The sequence below is a fragment of the Gigantopelta aegis genome, chromosome 5, assembly GCF_016097555.1.
Source record: "Gigantopelta aegis isolate Gae_Host chromosome 5, Gae_host_genome, whole genome shotgun sequence".
Lineage (NCBI taxonomy): Eukaryota > Metazoa > Mollusca > Gastropoda > Neomphalida > Peltospiridae > Gigantopelta > Gigantopelta aegis.
The window spans coordinates 32375954-32394520 of NC_054703.1; the positions used below are offsets into that span (position 1 = coordinate 32375954).

The window sequence follows — 18567 nt, forward strand, 5'->3', positions numbered from 1 at the left end:
AATAACATGTGAAGGCATTGCACCTGGGTGCATTTTCAGTATTTATTACCATTTTAGTACATTTTGTGAAAGCAAAACCAGTATGTCGAATAATACAACCTCATTTAAAGATTGTAGATTCATAAATCAAGGCTAATATTCGAGGAACGAATATTAGCCTTGATTTATGAAGATGTAAACTGCTGGGCGACAATCGGAAAAACCCGTCTATATCTATGCACAATTTAAAAATATTTATTTACTACATACAAAAATATTGTAGCGTATTTCAGTTTATGCTCTGGTTATTTGGTAAGAAACACCTTCAGTATTCACAGAGAAAATGATGTTAATGGTGCCGATACACCGGGCAGCTCTCTCTCTCTCTCTCTCGCTCTCTCTCTCTCTCTCTCTCTCTCTCTCTCTCTCTCTCCACACACACACACACACACACACACAATCAAACCTGTCTTAGGCGGTCACACAAGGGAGTAGAGAAAAAGCGACCTTTGCGAAATTTTTAAAATATTGTAACTGGCAGGATACGGGATTTTTCAACTTATGCTTCAAGGCATGCAACAAACTGAACTGATTTACCCTAGCGAACATTTCTTGTGTTCCTTATTAATATGTATTGGCGTAGCTGGGGGGGGGGGGGGGGGGGATGCCCGCTAATTACCCTCTTCCCACTTAACATGTTTTATATGTACCCGTCACCCCATAGCATCTCATTAACAGTACGGATCCCCCCCCTCCCCCCAATGTGGGTTCCACTCCACAATATAAAAGACTAGCTATGCCAAGCCTACACACCCCACCATGCACCCAATTCGTTCATTTCTAGTTATTTTCGTACTTCTATCCAATTAAGATTCAACCACGCTGTCCTGGGCACACTCTCTGGACTTTGTTCAGGACAGTACGTTAGTGGTTAGGTATTAGTGGGTTAGGGAAGTCGGTGCAGTGGACTTTACCTACCCATTGAGTCGTTAATCTCGCTCTGGGTGGGAGCCGGTACTTGGAGGTGAACCCAGTACCTACCAGCCTTATATCCGATGGCTTAACCACTACGCTACCGAGGCCGGATTTCTAATATTATTGGCAGTAACTCTTGCTGAAGCTGTGTGGTCGAAACTCGGTATGTTAACGATTTCATTCTTATTTAATGTACGACCATTAACAAGGCCGAAACTCGGTATGTTAACGATTTCATTCTTATTTAATGTACGACCATTAACAAGGTCGAAACTCGGTATGTTAACGATTTCATTCTTATTTAATGTACGACCATTAACAAGGCCAGAACAATAATTGTAGTATGACTTCTCCAACTAGAAAGCAAAAATCGCTATTTAACAACATAAAAAAAACAAAAATAATAATAGTAAGACATACTAAAAATAATCCTAATTTTAATATTTATATTTAAAATTTAGGCTGAACTGGTTTAAATCTATGGTGGATGGGGGGTCGGCGGAATACATCCACAGACTATTTGAAAAAGCGCTATTGATCACAGAAAAAAAAAGATATATATATATTTTTGGAATATTTTTAAGCGTTTCTCACTAATATCACTAATATGTACCGATGTAACATGTGTTTCTATTATATTTGTGTAGCTTTTTACTGCTATGAATCGACTTATGGTACATTTGAGTTGACATATTTGTATGTCAAGAGGGAAAGGTTTAAAACATGCTGTCCACATCCCACATTTCAAACAGCTACCATCAGTATGAATCAACATATGTTTATAGCTCTACAGTTGGGAATACATTTGCCATATTCCAGATATGACACTTTCCTCACAAGTAGGCAAGACAAGACAAGACAAGGAAATACAATACTTTTATTCTCACGAAACTGCCCCGAATGCAGTACACAGAAGACCTACATATATACAATTAATTAATAGAATGTTTTCTGTAATGGTACTGGAAATAAAATTTTAATATAATTATAGAAAATTCTATCAGACAGTCAACACACTGGTTTTGAGAATCTGGTAGGCAGGGTAGGCGTGGTCGCCGGAAGTGTGTAACACACCTACTACTGCAACTGTCGAGTCCTGAGTGTTCACTGTTTAAAAGCAATTCAGCAACTAAACAATTAAAATATTGCTCACCAGTATGATTTAACATGCTTGTTGTTTGTTTTGTTTAACGAAACCATTTTCCGATAAATCTGAGTTGTTTGAGGTTTTTGTTTTAGTATTATCTTATTTATTTATTTATTTATTTATTTGGGGGGGGGGGGGGGGGGGGGTTTTATTTTTATATATATTTTATTGTACATTTCACATTGTAAGGTTTCTCGCCAGTATGAACCACCATATGATGTTTCAAGCTGGATCTCTGTGTAAAACTTTTTGTGCACACTTCACATTTGAAAGGTTTCTCGGCAGTATGAATCAACATATGTTGTTTCAATTTGGATCGATACACAAAACATTTTGTGCACACTTCACATTTGAATGGTGTCTCACCAGTATGAATCAACATATGTTGTTTCAAGTTGGAACCATATGTAAAACATTTTTTGCACACTTCACATTTGAAAGGTTTCTCGCCAGTATGAATCAGCAAATGCTGTTTCAACCATGAACTCTGTTTAAAACATTTTTGGCACATTTCACATTTGAAAGGTTTCTCGCCAGTATGAATCAACATATGTTGTTTGAAGTTGGAACCATGCATAAAAACGTTTGTGCACACTTCACATTTGAAAGGTTTGTCCTCATTATGAATCAAAAGATGCCGTCTTAAGAAGGAATTATGTGAAAAACATTTTTTGCATACTGTACATTTGAAAGGTTTCTCCCCATCATGAATCAAAAGATGCCGTCTCAAAAAGGAATTATGTGAAAAACATTTTTTGCATACTGCACATTTGAAAGGTGTCTCACCAGTATGAATCAACATATGCTGTTTCAAGTTGGAACTCTGCCTAAACGATGTTGTGCACATTTCACATTTGAAAGGTTTCTCGCCAGTATGAATCAGCATGTGCTGTTTTAAGTGGGAATATCGCGTGAACCATTTCATGCACACTTCACATTTGAAAGGTTTCTCCCTAGTATGAATCCGCAGATGTTCCTTCAAGTGGGACCTCTTCGTAAAACATTTCGTGCACACTTCACATTTGAAAGCCTTCTCGCCAGTGTGAATCAACATATGTTGTTTTAACCTGGAACCATAAGGAAAACATTCCATGCACACTTCACATTTGATAGGTGTCTTATGAATCAACATATGCTGTTTTAGGTAAGACCTCAAGGGGAAACATTCCAAGCATGTCATACATCTGAAAGGTTTTTCTCCAGTGTGGATCATCATGTGTTTCTTAATGTTACGCTTGTTTGAGAAATCCTTTAAGCACATTCCACACCTGAAAGGTTTTTCTCCAGTGTGGACACGTGTGTGGTTTTTAATGTTACTCTTGGTTGAGAAATCCTTTAAGCACATTCCACACCTGAAAGGTTTTTCACCTGTATGAACACGCATATGTGTTTCTAGATAGGACTTGGCTTTACAACTCTTTGAGCAGACTTCACACTGAAAACATGATTTATCACCGAGCGACATATTGGTTTTCAGATGCAGGTCTTCAGCTGACATTTTCCAGACTTGACTTCACATCGTTCCCAGTAAACATCTGACCTACCTCCAAAGCTGTAATACTAGTATGTATACATTACAGCTTTACACTGAAATAGAAAATCACAAATGAATCAATAAAACAGAAACTAAGGACACATACTTCAGGGGTTCAACATTTTTCAAAACAATTACTTGCCGCAGGGCAAGTGCCAATCAGATATTCACTTGCCCCATATCTTTTTCCACTTGCCCATACTTCTTAAGGTAACCAATTGTGTTACTCCTATTTGATTTAATACAGTGCATAATAATGTAATAATATTGAAAGTAAATTACACAAATAAAGAATTTTACCAATAGGTAAGTTACTCAGGAAGTACTAAATGTATATGCCTGTCTAGTAGTATCTTCTCTGTTTGTTGACTTCATTTTGTAAATAGTGTCCATTTGTTGATTTAAACTTTGTTATTTGTTTGGTAGTGTCCACTTGTTCATCTCGTATAATTATTGAGTCGATGTAGTTCTTAGTGGCGGTGCATATGCCAAGAACCCTTTCCACTTGTGAGCTATTCTTTTATGGCTGGCATTGGTTGACATTTTTTTTATGGATTTTGGCCTATGTGTCATTATTGTGAGTATATTATTTAACATTCTTTGCCCCAAAACACTTCTCTGCGTTGTTTTTATCCTGTTCATAGCTGAGAAAAGTCTCTCGCAACCAGCCGTGGATGGGCTCAAAGTAAATATGAGCTCTGTTAATGTTTTTAAATAGTGCATGATTGATAAAAAAAAATACCTCAGAAGGGGTGTGGGTGTAAATAGATTGCAGCGTTGTATTTTTAATTTTTTGAGCATAATTTATTTATTAAAAACTTAATAAAACAGAATTTTTTTAATATATTCATGTATGCTTAGAGGGCATCGCACCATCACGAATATGGCGTAGGGCTAATGAAATATAACTTTTCACGATTATGACGTAGGGCTAATGAAATCTAATTTCACCTTACCTGTTCATTTTACACGGACATAGATTTACATTTGCAAAGTACTGAAAAACATTAAGTATGTTCTGCTACAAGGTTTATGATACCTAAACTAAAATATCTTGCAACGTTTGTAAGATACAGTTCATAACATTTATGCTTTGTTTAAGTGAACTAGGAAATTATAAACGTGCATTACGTCCCTGTTCATTTGCAAAGAGCAGATTCCAGAGCCCACCGCGTTAACGTCTAACATAATTTGAATATAACAATTTTAAACTGTATCCCACCTCATATACCATTGTTGCAAGGATTAAACATTTTTCTTGTATACATAAGGCATGTATATTTTATTTTTATTTAAAATATACCTGCGAAGTCACAGTATTATCTCAACGCTCCATTACACATGTTCATTGCTTGTATGTATTGAAAATACCCTTGCGTTACACCAAAGGATTTGTGTGAGCGAGTTTACGTGCATTTATGATTATAGTCGCACGTATATATAATTTTTGTTTTTATTAGTAATGTTATTATTGTTTAAAATTAAATGCTACGAACCACACCATTTCATAATTGTGGTTATACGTACTGTTTTACCCTTTTTATTATCTGCTTTTTTATTCTGTCGTATCTTCTACTCTAAATTCCCCTTTCTTTTTGAATGGTTACAGATAAAAAACACATATGAAGTTGTCTATAAGATTGCTTTATTGACAGGTGGGTATTGCGTCGCTGCTGATTATAAGATAATGCACATAGTATTTGATACGTTTAATGTACCAGAATTTTGTCAAGCTTGCTGCCATGTATATCTATTAGTATTATTTTGCTTCATATTAGGTGAACCCCTTGCCTTGCCCATTCACAGTTTATTTTTAATATTGTTACTTGATGTCGGTTGATATAGTTGTGTACCGGGCAAGAGTAGGGTTGCACCATAGTTTTGGATGCGGCAAAATGATTACCGATCTGATGAGTTTGTATTTTTATTTATGTTGTAGTGAAGGTATAACTTTAGTTCTTTTACAATTGTTTTTATCTGGTGATGTCCATTTGAATCCGGGTCCACCCATTACGGTGTCATCTAGTATATCTGTTGCCCACCTGAACGTGAATGGACTTCTGCCAAAAGTAGATCTCATTGAAACGGAAATGTGCGATTTTGATGTAATTGCGATCACTGAAACCCATCTGAACCCTAACATCTCCAATCAAGATATTATTATTAAAGGATTTCATGAACCATATCGCAAGGATAGGACATATAATAATTGGGGCGGAGTAGCGGTTTATGTAAAAGACAATATAATATCTAAACATAGAGAAGATATGGATGTCCCCGGTCTGGAGGCTCTCTGGGTGGAATTGAACCGTAATAACTGTGAAATCCTATTAGGTACTTTTTATCGCGCACCATCTAGTACTACCGAATCGTGGATTTTAATTGAAGAATCGTTTAGTAGTGGTATTGATGATCGTATTAACAAAGTCATTATGATTGGTGATTTTAATGCAAACGTTTTCGAACGTGTCGATCCTAAAGTTGATCATTTGTGTGCCCGATTTCAATTGTCCCAATTAGTTAAAGAACCCACACGAATTACAGAAAATAGTAAAAGTACGCTCGACCTGATATTCGTTTCTTGTCCATTATACATAGTATCTTCCAATGTTCTTACTCCTTTCTGTAATGATCATTCTCCAGTTGTGCTTCATATTGGTCCTAGTCCTCACGAGAACAAAATACATGCATTTCAAAGAACTATCTGGAATTACCCTTCTGCCGATGTTTGTGGTCTAAAAACATTTATTTCAAGTTTTAACTGGGATAACATTTTCCAATCGGAGTCCATTGATACAATAACGACAAATATAACTAATGTTTTATTAAATTCAGCGAAAACATTTATTCCTTATAAAATAGTTACTGTCCGACCTAGAGATAAACCTTTTATGAATGGCAACATTCGAAGATTAATGCGACAAAGACATAAACTTCACAATAAAGCTAAAAATAATAATACTCCTAATGACTGGGCCAACTTTAGGAAAACACGTAACTTGGTAATATCGGAGGTACGCAAAGCCAAATCAGAATATTTTAAGAAAATAGACAATAAAATTAACAGTTCAACCGATATTGGTACAAAATATTGGTGGAAACTTGTTAATTCTCACTTTAAAAATCGTGGGAGTATTAGTTTAACTATAACACCGCTGCTTGTCGATGGTAACGTTATTGATAATCCTAAGGAGATAATAAAGAATCTACTTTACACTGCCCGCAAGGAGAGCTTCCGACAGTAGACCTTACAGTTGATCCACTTATAGAAATAGATCTAGTACAATCCGAAGTAGAAGATATCTTAAACACCCTTAATACATCCAAATCATCCGGACCCGACTTTATTAGCAATAGATTACTTAAGTTACTAGATAAAGAACTTTCATACCCTCTAACACGCTTGTTTAATCTATCATTACACCATTCCATTTTCCCCTCAGATTGGAAACTTGCTAACGTAAATCCTATTCATAAAAAGGGTAGTATTCATGAACCAAGTAATTATAGACCCATTTCACTTACAAGTAATCTCTCCAAACTTTTCGAAAAATGCATTTTTAAGCACATATTCAATTTCTTTAGAATAAATAACACCATAACAAAATTCCAGTCTGGCTTTATTCCTGGCGATTCAACTGTTAACCAACTAATTGATTTTTATCATTTTATTTGTCATTCTATGGATGAAGGGAAAGAAGTTAGAGCAGTATTTTGCGATATAAGCAAAGCATTTGATCGAGTTTGGCATAAGGGTCTGATCTATAAATTAGAAACTGTTGGGATTTCGGGAAAACTCTTATTATGGTTTGAAAGCTATTTATCTGATCGAAGACAATGTGTAGTACTACAAAACCATTTCTCTCATACTAAACCCATTTCCGCAGGTGTTCCGCAAGGTTCTGTTCTTGGTCCTATTTTGTTTTTGGTATATATAAATGATATTGTTAATGGGATTACTTCAAATATTAGATTGTTCGCTGATGATACCTCATTATTTATTACTGTTGAAAATCCTGAACTATGTTGTAATATTTTAAATTCTGACTTAGAGCATATTAACAAGTGGGCTAAACGGTGGCTTGTTAAGTTCAGTCCCGAAAAAACCGAAACCTTGTTGTTTAGCTGTAAAATTAAAAAACCCAGCAATCCTAAGTTATTTTTAGACAACGTACAAGTATCAGAGGTTGATGTCCATAAACACTTGGGCCTTACATTCCAGAAATCTGCGGAATGGGATTTCCATATACAAAATATTGTAAGTAAGGCCAGTAAAATGGTAAATTGTCTTCGATCCTTTAAATATAGATTATCTAGAAAATCATTAGTAAAAATCTATAGATCATTTATTCTTCCCATTTTTGATTATGCCGATATTCTTTGGGATAATTGTAGTCTCCAACAGGCATACAATCTTGAAAATATACACTTGGACGCTTTGCGTACAATTTGTGGTTCTGTTTGGGGAACATCGCACGAGTTACTATATAGCGAAACTGGTTTTATATCTTTATCAGAAAGGAGAAGTCGCCATAAACTATGTATGATGTATAAACTTTCTAATAACTTGCTCCCCACATTCTTGACATTACAATTACCACGCCCCATTTCTGCAAAAAAAAACATATTACACTCGTAATGTAGATCGCCTCCTTACATACTTTTGTCGAACTAAACTTTTCGCGAATTCCTTTTTTCCTTCCGCAGTTAAATTATGGAATAATATAACGTCCGATATTAGGAATTCTTCATCGTTAAATAGATTTAAATCAGAATTAAATAAATCAGACCCAATTGTACCATGCTACTTTTACGATGGTGATAGAAGGCAACAGATATTACATAGTCGACTCCGCTTGGGAACTAGCGATCTAAATGGTCATAAATTTGCAAGACACGTAAGTGACAGTCCATTTTGTACTTGTAGACATCTTATTGAAGATACAGAACATTTTTTATGTTATTGTCCACTATATAATGTAATTCGTAATACTCACCTGTCAAAATATCACAATCTTAATTGCAAGACTTTATTATTTGGAGACCCAAATTTTAGTACCCACGAAAATAGTGTTATATTTAAATCTGTTCAAGACTTTATAATTAATAGCAAACGTTTCGATAACTAACCATTCATTATTCCTCCTTCTCCCTTCCCAACTGTGACTAAATAATATCATATCAACTATTTATTTTTATTTTTCCTTTCTTCTCTCTCTCTTCCATTCTTCTCATCTTAGCTAATTTGAATTTATTTAAATTATTATACTATTTCTGTCATCTTGATGTATCAAACTTGTATTTATAAATGTAGGGAGAGGCCTTAATATAGGCTCTTGCCTGTTGGCCAATCCCAAACCGCATTTTGACGGCAATAAATATTGTTTAAACTAACGCTCCATTATTTTTCAGTAATTGAGTGATAAAACCAGTGTTGAGAGTGGGAGGGGGCGTAGGCCAGTGGTAAAGTGCCCGTCATCCAAAAGCATTGGCGTTAGACTCCATACTAACATATATTCACATAAAATTAAACTAGTAGGCTGCCAGGATTGGACTGAACTGCGGTTGGACACGATGGGGGTTGGGGCTCATGGGATGCCGGGAGTTAGGGCATTCTTTGGGGCTATATGCGTAGGCGGTTCGGCCTTAGGTTTGGTGTAGGGCCGGCCTCCCCTCCCTCCCGACCCTCACCTCGTCACACCAATGTTTAAAATATGACTGTCAGCCCCTTTCCTCTTAACCTCCCATGCGCTTAATGAATATTGTTTAAGAATTATTATTAATTTTAGACCAGCCCATCTAAATTTGCGCCGAAAATATATTATATTAATAATTTAAATAGATTAGGAATGTTGATATTTTCCTTTAAGGGCGCAGCCAAAACTTTTTAACCCCAACTTTTCCCTTTTTATACTTTTGGCGTTAAAGGGACATACCCTAGTTTTTAAATACTAACGCATATTTTTGGCTATTATAACCGCTTTTCATAACTTAAATCATACTTTACTTAGATTTTATTGTTTAAATTATCAATTCCGTACATTCGAAGTGTTATTGGTCATCCTGGTGTTTTTAACATCACAAAATGCATTTCTCATATTTTTAAAAACGCACGTGCGTCTGAGAAGTAACACTTATGGAGTCGAGTTTTAGTTTATTTTTGGAGGGTATTTCATAATTTCAAAGTCACAGACTCATGCTTCTCTCTGTTGTAACTTTATCCAAATGTGTTATAGGTTTGTAGATTAACTAGTGTTAATTTTCACGGGTTGAAACTAGGGTGTGTCCCTTTAATATTCAAAATTTCCCCTATTTGTTGAACTTTTCAACACATTGTTTTCCGTTTTGGTGTGTTAGCGCATTGGCAAGAGTTCCGATCGTTCCAGCATTTAGGGTTAGGATAGTTCTCCTTAGAGCTTTCCAAAGGTTTTACCGAGATTTGTAACAAAATTTAAAAAACCCCACCAGTTTTTTGTGTTAAATTAGTCACTTGTCATCGGGCATATGCAGTTAACATAATTACTTGCCCGGCATGAAAATTCCACTTGGCACGGGCGTCGGGCGATGGGATTTTTTTTTATCTCCTGATAATACTTGAGTTGGAGGCACATTTTTTTTACGTCATGCACCTTAAATCTGACAGGTGCACATTGGCGTTGGCGACTTTCACGACAATCACCTTCAGTCTGACAGTTAAACGTTTGTTTTGTTAAACACCTCTAAAGCACATTGATTAATCATCAGCCATTGGATTTCCAACATTTGATATTTCTGACATATAGTCTTAGAGAAAAACATGCTACATTTTGTTTTTGCATTAGTAGCAAGTAATCTTTTATAATTATGCACACACAGGAAAACACACACCACGGCAGTTGGCCAGTTGTGGTGCACTGGATAAAAAACCAATGAGCTGAATTGACCCACCAGCGTGACTAGGTCCTGTGATGCAAACACCTCAGATGAGCACTCAACCAACTGACCTAAATCCTGACCCTTTCACTGTGACAGGGGCACACTGGCGTTGGTGGCACAGTTTTCAAATCTGTTGATCATCACTTAATGTTTTGCATTTACCAGCTTAACATCCAATAGCTGATGTATTTTTCGTGCTGGGGTGTAGTAAAACATCTATTCTAGTTTCAAACCATGCACCTTCAATCTGACGGTGTTGGCGTCAAGACTACTACAGATTGTGCGTGAGGAGTGTACTAAAAACCTATCGTGGGGTGTAGTAAAACATCTATTCTATTCTAGTTTCAAACCATGCACCTTCAATCTGACGATGATGGCGTCAAGACTACTACAGATTATGCGTGAGAAGTATGCTAAACACGTATCCGTGTGGATCTAATGACTTGACGATCAATTATAAAAATCCATAATCGTGTGAATGGGGAAAATGTTATCTATAATGATTCCTGTAATTTAGTGTAATCAAAGTATGAGATGTTATGCAGATCACATACTTTCACAATTTGATAACTTTTGCCAATTAGATGTAAATTAATCGAGGTCACGACAATACAGTTTACTAACATTTAGGCAAACGTACAACGGTGACACTCCATAATTAACGTGTGCATTCATAGTCACTGTATACAAGATATCTGATGACTAGATAAATTTCTATATTTTCGGTCACTGACCATAAAGATAGGTCATGTGACATAAGCCCGATTCGACTCGAGTATTTCAGAGTAGATTTTCAATAAACATACTCTTTAAATAAAAATTTTAAGTACAGGGTTGATAATAATAATACAGCGACTTGCCATACCAAAGTTTTTAAGAATGTATATAATATATAATAATTAGGTGGGTTTTTTTTACAACCTAATTTTATTATTCATTAATATTCTCTTTGTCATCTATTTTCTTCTAAGCAATAGAAAAATGCAGTAAGACTATTTCGTGTATCACAAATATCTTATACAATGGCTATTTCTCGTTTCAGCCAGTGCCCAATGACTGGTATATCAAAGGTCATGGTATGTGTTACCATGTCTGTGTGTAGGTGCATATAAAAGACCCCTTGCTACTAATGCAACAACATAGCAGGTTTCTTTTCTAAGACTATATGTCAGAATTACCAAATATTTGACATCCAATATGTCGTTGGATAAGAAATGAATGTGCTCTAGTGGTATCGTTGAACAAAACAAAGTAAACTGGTCTTATATCAGCCATGTTTAACTCGGGACAATAGAACTTAGAATCCTCTGTTGATTTTAAATGTCTGATGTTGCATTCCACTCTGTCCAAATCAGTGTTTCATTTCGGTTATCAGTATACAAGTATAGCCCAAAAGCAGACTTCGACAAATCCACTAGCCCGATGCCCGTGGCTAGTGGTTTTTAAGTTCGGGCTAGTTCGTTATCACTCGATCGTGGGTTTTTTGTTTTTTTCTGTCTTTCGTTTTTCTTTTTCTCTCGACTGAAATTTCGTTTAATAAATTTGATTGTGACGATTGTCATCGAATAATATCAACAACGCAATCAGTATAATAATAATAATCCACTTGAGCTAGGTCTGCAAACTGCAGTAACATGCTATCTCTACATCGTCACAGTTACAGCATGCCTTTCCCTTTCAAGTTTCTGGCACAGGAAATAAGTCTAATGACATGCGTGTTTTGATTGGTTAGACACATCACGTGGTAGTTAATCTCGCACATATGTTTTAGGCTAAGAACTTGGAAATTACCAATCTCGACGACAGGTTAATCTCAATCAAGTAAACCCCAGCCATGCTTTGAATTTCAGTGTTTGTTTTATTTATCTATTGTTTTCTAATTTAACACTTCGCTGACATGTGGTTATCGGCAATCAGAAAAACCATTTACTTTAATAGTAACCACATATGCAATGACTCAGCTTGGCCTATTACGTGTAGCGGTTTGGATAATATGTCACAGCTGCCGATACAAGATAATACCTTTTTTGTTCATCAATTAACAACGGATTAGATGTCGCCGTTATATTCTTTTGATAGGATAATGCCCTGTATTTGAGCAATTGGCATCACCGTTTCTGGCGACATAAACAGAAGGCCCTAAATATATAACCAACTACCAAATACACTGAACCATCTATTACCGTGTGTCACACTGTCGTACCCTCATTTAAATTTAATTATTTTGATAGTGTCTTTAGATACCAACCAAGAGTTTGCTCAATTATTTTCCCCTGGGGGGAGGGCAAAAGTGAAAACGGGACAATGACGATGGATCACACTTGAAAAAAGACCAAACGTACGACATGACAAAAAACTGAAAGTTACAACATGATTTAAGTGTTTGTTTTATTTTACTGTTATACTCGTAAATGTGTAATGTTACGAAAATTATATAAAAATTCAGTTATAATTGATCAGGAATTTGGGCTAGTGCTTTATCTTGGTGGGCTAGTGGTTTTCACAAACCCACTAGCCCTGTGGCTAGTGACTTTTCAAAATATTTGTCATACTCTGCCAAAAGTAAATATCAGTTGGTGTATAAAATGACAAAAACACATCATTATTAATTTACCCCCCCCCCCCCCCCCCCCCCCCCCAATAAAAATGCCATCTTGAATCTTCAAATCTGTGTTGATTTTCATATATATTACAAATTACTCTGCATTTCCACTCAGTAATTCAGTCCTATTCGGCGTTTCACTTCGGATATCAGTCATAATGAGTATAACAACAGGCTAGCCCGAAAGCAAATCTAAATAACTGATGCGTACATATTATAATACATTTTTCATCATACTCACCAGATACTGCATCGTTGTTTTGTGTTTGTAATCGCAAAATACAACAAAGTGTGCTAACAAACTGAATCAAACTGCACAGAAATAGCCATGTCAACTGAAAGGAAACGGATATGGACATACTATTTTGACATGCTGTTCGGACTATGTATTAAAATGCGGACCTCTGATAACAAGCATATGGGACGGCATTTCGAGGGTGGGGGACTGTCCTGATGCATGGAATTGCATTTCAGGACATCGCGTTTGTATAATTATGTTATGGTTTCCATATTTTAAGTAGCCTTCCTTCCCATCACTTGCTAATTACATAATTTGTCTTAACGAAAGCAGTGTTGTTTCTGCAATGTGCTTCAAAGTTAGGCGTAAGCTGATCAAACGATTATATTAGTGTTTAAAGTATAACTGTTACCAAGACAGGCACATAACAGGCACCATGGCGTAAGCATGTAAACATTGGTGTGGGGGATGGGGTGGGGAGTGGGGATGAAAGATCGAAGGAGCAAAGCAAAGTTTTTGAGAGGTTTCAGGGTATGAAAACTAGATGTCCTGAAATGCATTTTCCTGCATTCTACAAGTAAAATTATTCTCTGCCTTAAGATTTACTACCAATAATATTTTGGATTCAGAATTATTGGGGGGGGGGGGGGGGGGGGGGCTAGAATTAACTGTATTATATGTTCTCCAAACACCAAGCATAATTTGCTTAAAGAAATACTAAATCAAATCAAATCAAATGTTTTGAAATATGGGGTGGGCTTTGGGTTGGTGGTTGTTTTTTTGTTTTGTTTTTCTGTTTTTTTGTGTGTGTTTTTTTTTTGGGGGGGGGGTGTTTTTTTGTGTGTGTATTTTGGTGTTGTTGTTGTTGTTGCTTTTTGAAAGAGAAATTAAGCAAGGATGCCCGTTATATAAATTTTGAACAATACCTATCGCGATTTTTGTGTAGTGTAGTTATATTGCGCTTATATATATATATACTGGCACGTGTGTTAGTCACACGCAGGCTCGGCGGAAGCAAGTAGACATGGGGGGGGGGTGAGGGGGCGGGACTGGGACTGAGGGTTTCTAGGGTATGCTACCCCGTAACATTTTGAAAATTAGATGTCTTGAAATGCAAATTCCTGCATTCTACAAGTAAAATTAATCTCTGCCTTAAGATTTACTACCAATATTTTTTATTCAGATTTATTACGGGAGGGGGGGGGGGGGGGGGGGACTAGAGCCCAGACGTACCCACCACCCCTACTCTGCCGTGCCTGATAGTGTTATATTTTCAAACAAGAAATACTCGTTTAAAAAAAGACATTCCTACTCGAGCTCCATAACGATGATGTGCTGGATTGCGGCCAACGCCATGAGCGGCAAAGGGGGAACCAAAGCTGTCAGCTCAACTAACTGTGGCGGCTCCTCTTTTAGCGGCACCAGCGCCGATGGAGACTGGACACGTGATAATCACGGCTCCACCATCCAGTCCACCAGCGTCTCCACCGGTTGTTGTTGCGGAAGGCGCAATGCGTGAAACCAAGAAGCGGAGGGTGTCGGATAAGGACCCACCTAAACCATAGGCCAGCTCTTGGAAGATCGCCGGCGACAAGCTTCCTACACGATTCCGAGACTGTGATAAGGGGAAGTTACTCATCCGTCTAAACTAGTCGGCCCCTATAGGGAAACAAGCTGGATACCAACACCATCAGGTCAGGGGCGGTACCAGTTGCAGTTCGTGGAGCCCAGCAACACGTACTACGTAACATCGGAGTGGAAGGGGGTGTATCGGCAAAGACTCTTGAAATTAGTCATAGACAATACACTAATCCATCGTATCTTCAAGCTGATCCTACCAAAGGAATATCAAGCACTGGTTTGGGAATGTTCCATCGACCTCGTCAAGTTCTTCCCGAAGTACCGACCCGATCTCCCCATCACTATGCCACGAGTTCCGCCGCCAACCTCTTCTAGAAGTTTCGCCTCCAGGTAAGGGTTTACTTGCACTTTAACTTTTTTGACCGTAGTTCAAAATTTTATGTTTATTTTATCTTGGGTTTTTTGTTTGTTTGTTTGTTTGTTATTTATTATTATTATTATTATTATTATTATTATTTTATTTTTTATTTTTAAATAGTCCGACGCACTTATTTTTGGCTGCCCGTCTAAATTTCTCAAATCACCTTAAAACATTTTCCGGCCGAACACTAATTTAAAGGGACACTCCTGAGTTTGCTGCAATTTTTAAGATGTTATCGACTAACAAACATTTTAACGACTGTAATTACATATCAAATATATTTTTTTCTGCATAAATATTAGTGGCTGTATATTAAACGTGTTTCTGATCGTTCTAATATTTGTACTAGGTTAAATTTAATTTTATTTCCTAATTGGTTTTTTCTTCGTACGTATGAAATTATTTGAAGACAAAATCCAACTTGGGCTTGTTACAGAAATTAAGACGACCAGAAAATCATTGAATATACAGACATTGATATTCTGAACAAGAAAACATATTTAATATGTAAGTTTAATTATAGAAATATTTTATTAGTCGGAAATATCTTACAATGCAGCAAACTCGGGAATGTCCCTTTAATTTTTGGACTTCATCTTCTTCTTTTTTTTTGCCAGACATGATTAGAATGTATCAGCTATCTCATTTTGGCTTTAGGTCTCTGACTTAACTTCTAAATTTGTATTCCAAATTCCGCTCACTTCAAACTTACCAACACCCCCACCCCCCCCACCCCCACCCCCACCCCCTTCATTTCTGGCCCGTACTTAGTCACTGGCGATGTCAGAGGCTAAACCCGAGGCAGGCGTGTTCCAAACATTCGTGGTATATGAGCACATAAAACCATTTTAAAGTCAAGTCAAGAAAAGAAACAATAGCTTCTCTTATTAGGAACGAATCTTTATTGAATGATGTATCACTTTATATACAATGTTCATGAAATGCGAGCACTTTATAAATTCTAATAGGGCGATACCCATCACTAATCACAAATGCATGCATAAACAATAACACGTACGCACGCACGAACACACACACACACACACACACACACACACACACATACACACACGTACATACGTAGACAGAAACGCACGCCCGCACACATAAAAAAACACACATGTAAGCGCACACACACGCACAGACACGCACACATACACACCAAAGTTGGGTGTCCGGTGAGTGGCGCTATCAACATGTAGCGCGTGTTCTGTTGTAAATTTGAGTGGAAAAGAAAACGTTCACCGTTATTGCAAAATACAAGATAAACCTTGGTTTAATGATATATGTAAAGAACGATACGCTCAATACATTTAAGACATTTAAAGTGTTTAATCAAAATAAAAGAAGAGAAAATTGTATGGAACTTGCTAATTCGAAAAATGCTTACAAAAATTTAGAACGCAGACTAAAAAGACAGTACACGTCTCAATAAGGTAACAAGCTGAATTATTTGCGGAAACAACACAAATTCATTTTACAAACAGTTCGAGAAACGTAAAAATAATGTTAAATCAGAACTCAGTTATGACGAGTTTTATAATCATTTTCTAAATCTGGCTTTAAACGAACCGACAAAGAAAGAAAGAAATGTTTTATTTAACGACGCACTCAACACATTTTATTTACGGTTATATGGCGTCAGACATATGGTTAAGGACCACACAGATTTTGAGAGGAAACCCGCTGTCGCCACTACATGGGCTACTCTTCCGATTGGCAGCAAGGGATCTTTTATTTGCGCTTCCCACAGGCAGGATAGCACAAACCATGGCCTTTGTTGAACCAGTTATGGATCATTGGTCGGTGCAAGTGGTTTACACCTACCCATTGAGCCTTGCGGAGCACTCACTCAGGGTTTGGAGTCGGTATCTGGATTAAAAATCTCATGCCTCGACTGGGATCCGAACCCAGAACCTACCAGCCTGTAGACCAATGGCCTGCCACGACGCCACCGAGGCCGGTACGAACCGACAAGTAACGGTCAAGTAGAGCACTTTTTAACCAATCACGTTCTTTCTACTGATGACTCAGTGGGTAGCTTATTAGATAGTGACATAACCGAGAGTGTAATATCGAATGCTATTCATAAGTTAAAGAAAAACAAAGCATGTGGATATGATGGTCTTTTAAACGAATATTTTATTAATTGTATGAATGTTTTGATGCCATGTTTTGTGATATTGTTTAATACTGTTTTTAAATCCGGTCATTTCCCTCATAGTTGGTCAGTTGGATGTATAGTGCCTGTTTTTTAAAAAGGAAATCCCAACGACACGGATAATTAGAAAGGTATTACTCTAGTTAGTTGCCTAGGTAAATTGTTCACCAATATACAAAATGAAAGATTATGTAATTTCGACATGGAAAATAATATTATCACTGACGCCCAATTTGACTTTAGAAAACATTTGTCCACTGTGGATGCAATTTTTATTCTACAGTCCCTAATAAATAGAGTGTATAATGCATGAAAACGGCTTTATTGCTGTTTTGTTGACTACAAAAAAAAAAACATTTGACTTTGTAAATAGACACAATTTATGGTATAAATTAATTAAACAAGGCGTAAGTGGGAAAATGCTTGCCATAATAAGGTCGCTATATCAAAATGTTAAATGTTGTGTAAAATATAATAATGTAATTTCTGATTTCTTTATATGCAAAAATTATATATTTCAAGAAGTGTTCTCGCCAATATTATTTTCCATGTATGTCAATGACTGTGAGATGCAGCCAATATCAGACAACTATCCTCATATCGATATACAAATGTTAAACAAATTCCTGATAATGTACGCTGATGACATGGTTCTGTTAGCTGAAAAACCAGAAGGGTTACATAGAAAAGGAGAAGATTAATTCCCTGTTTAATTATACCCAAATCTGGGATTTAACTGTCAATACAAATAAAACTAAAAATTTTGTTTTTAGAAATTACGAGATAATGAGAAGTGGTACTTTAATGGGTGTAAACTAGATGTTGCATATTAATTTATTTATCTTGGCGTTTTATTTTCTATAATGGTAAATTTGCACGCACACAGAAACGATTTGCAGAACAAGGACGCAAGACATTATTTTCAATATTGAATGCATGCAGGAACAATTTATTTAATATTGAAACAATGCTTGCTGTTTTTGACATATATATTAATTCTGATTAAATCTGATT

General features: G+C 36.5%; 1 protein-coding gene across 1 annotated transcript; it reads right to left on the reverse strand.

Annotated features, from left to right (window-relative positions):
- Positions 1-1818: 1818 nt before the first annotated feature.
- On the reverse strand, positions 1819-13508 carry LOC121373624 (zinc finger protein 234-like). Its single transcript, XM_041500326.1, has 2 exons — positions 13394-13508; positions 1819-3688 (listed from the first exon to the last, which is right to left on the reverse strand). The coding sequence occupies exon 2, from the start codon at positions 3597-3599 to the stop codon at positions 2256-2258; it is 1344 nt and encodes a 447-aa protein (XP_041356260.1). The 5' UTR covers positions 3600-3688; positions 13394-13508; the 3' UTR covers positions 1819-2255.
- Positions 13509-18567: the final 5059 nt, after the last annotated feature.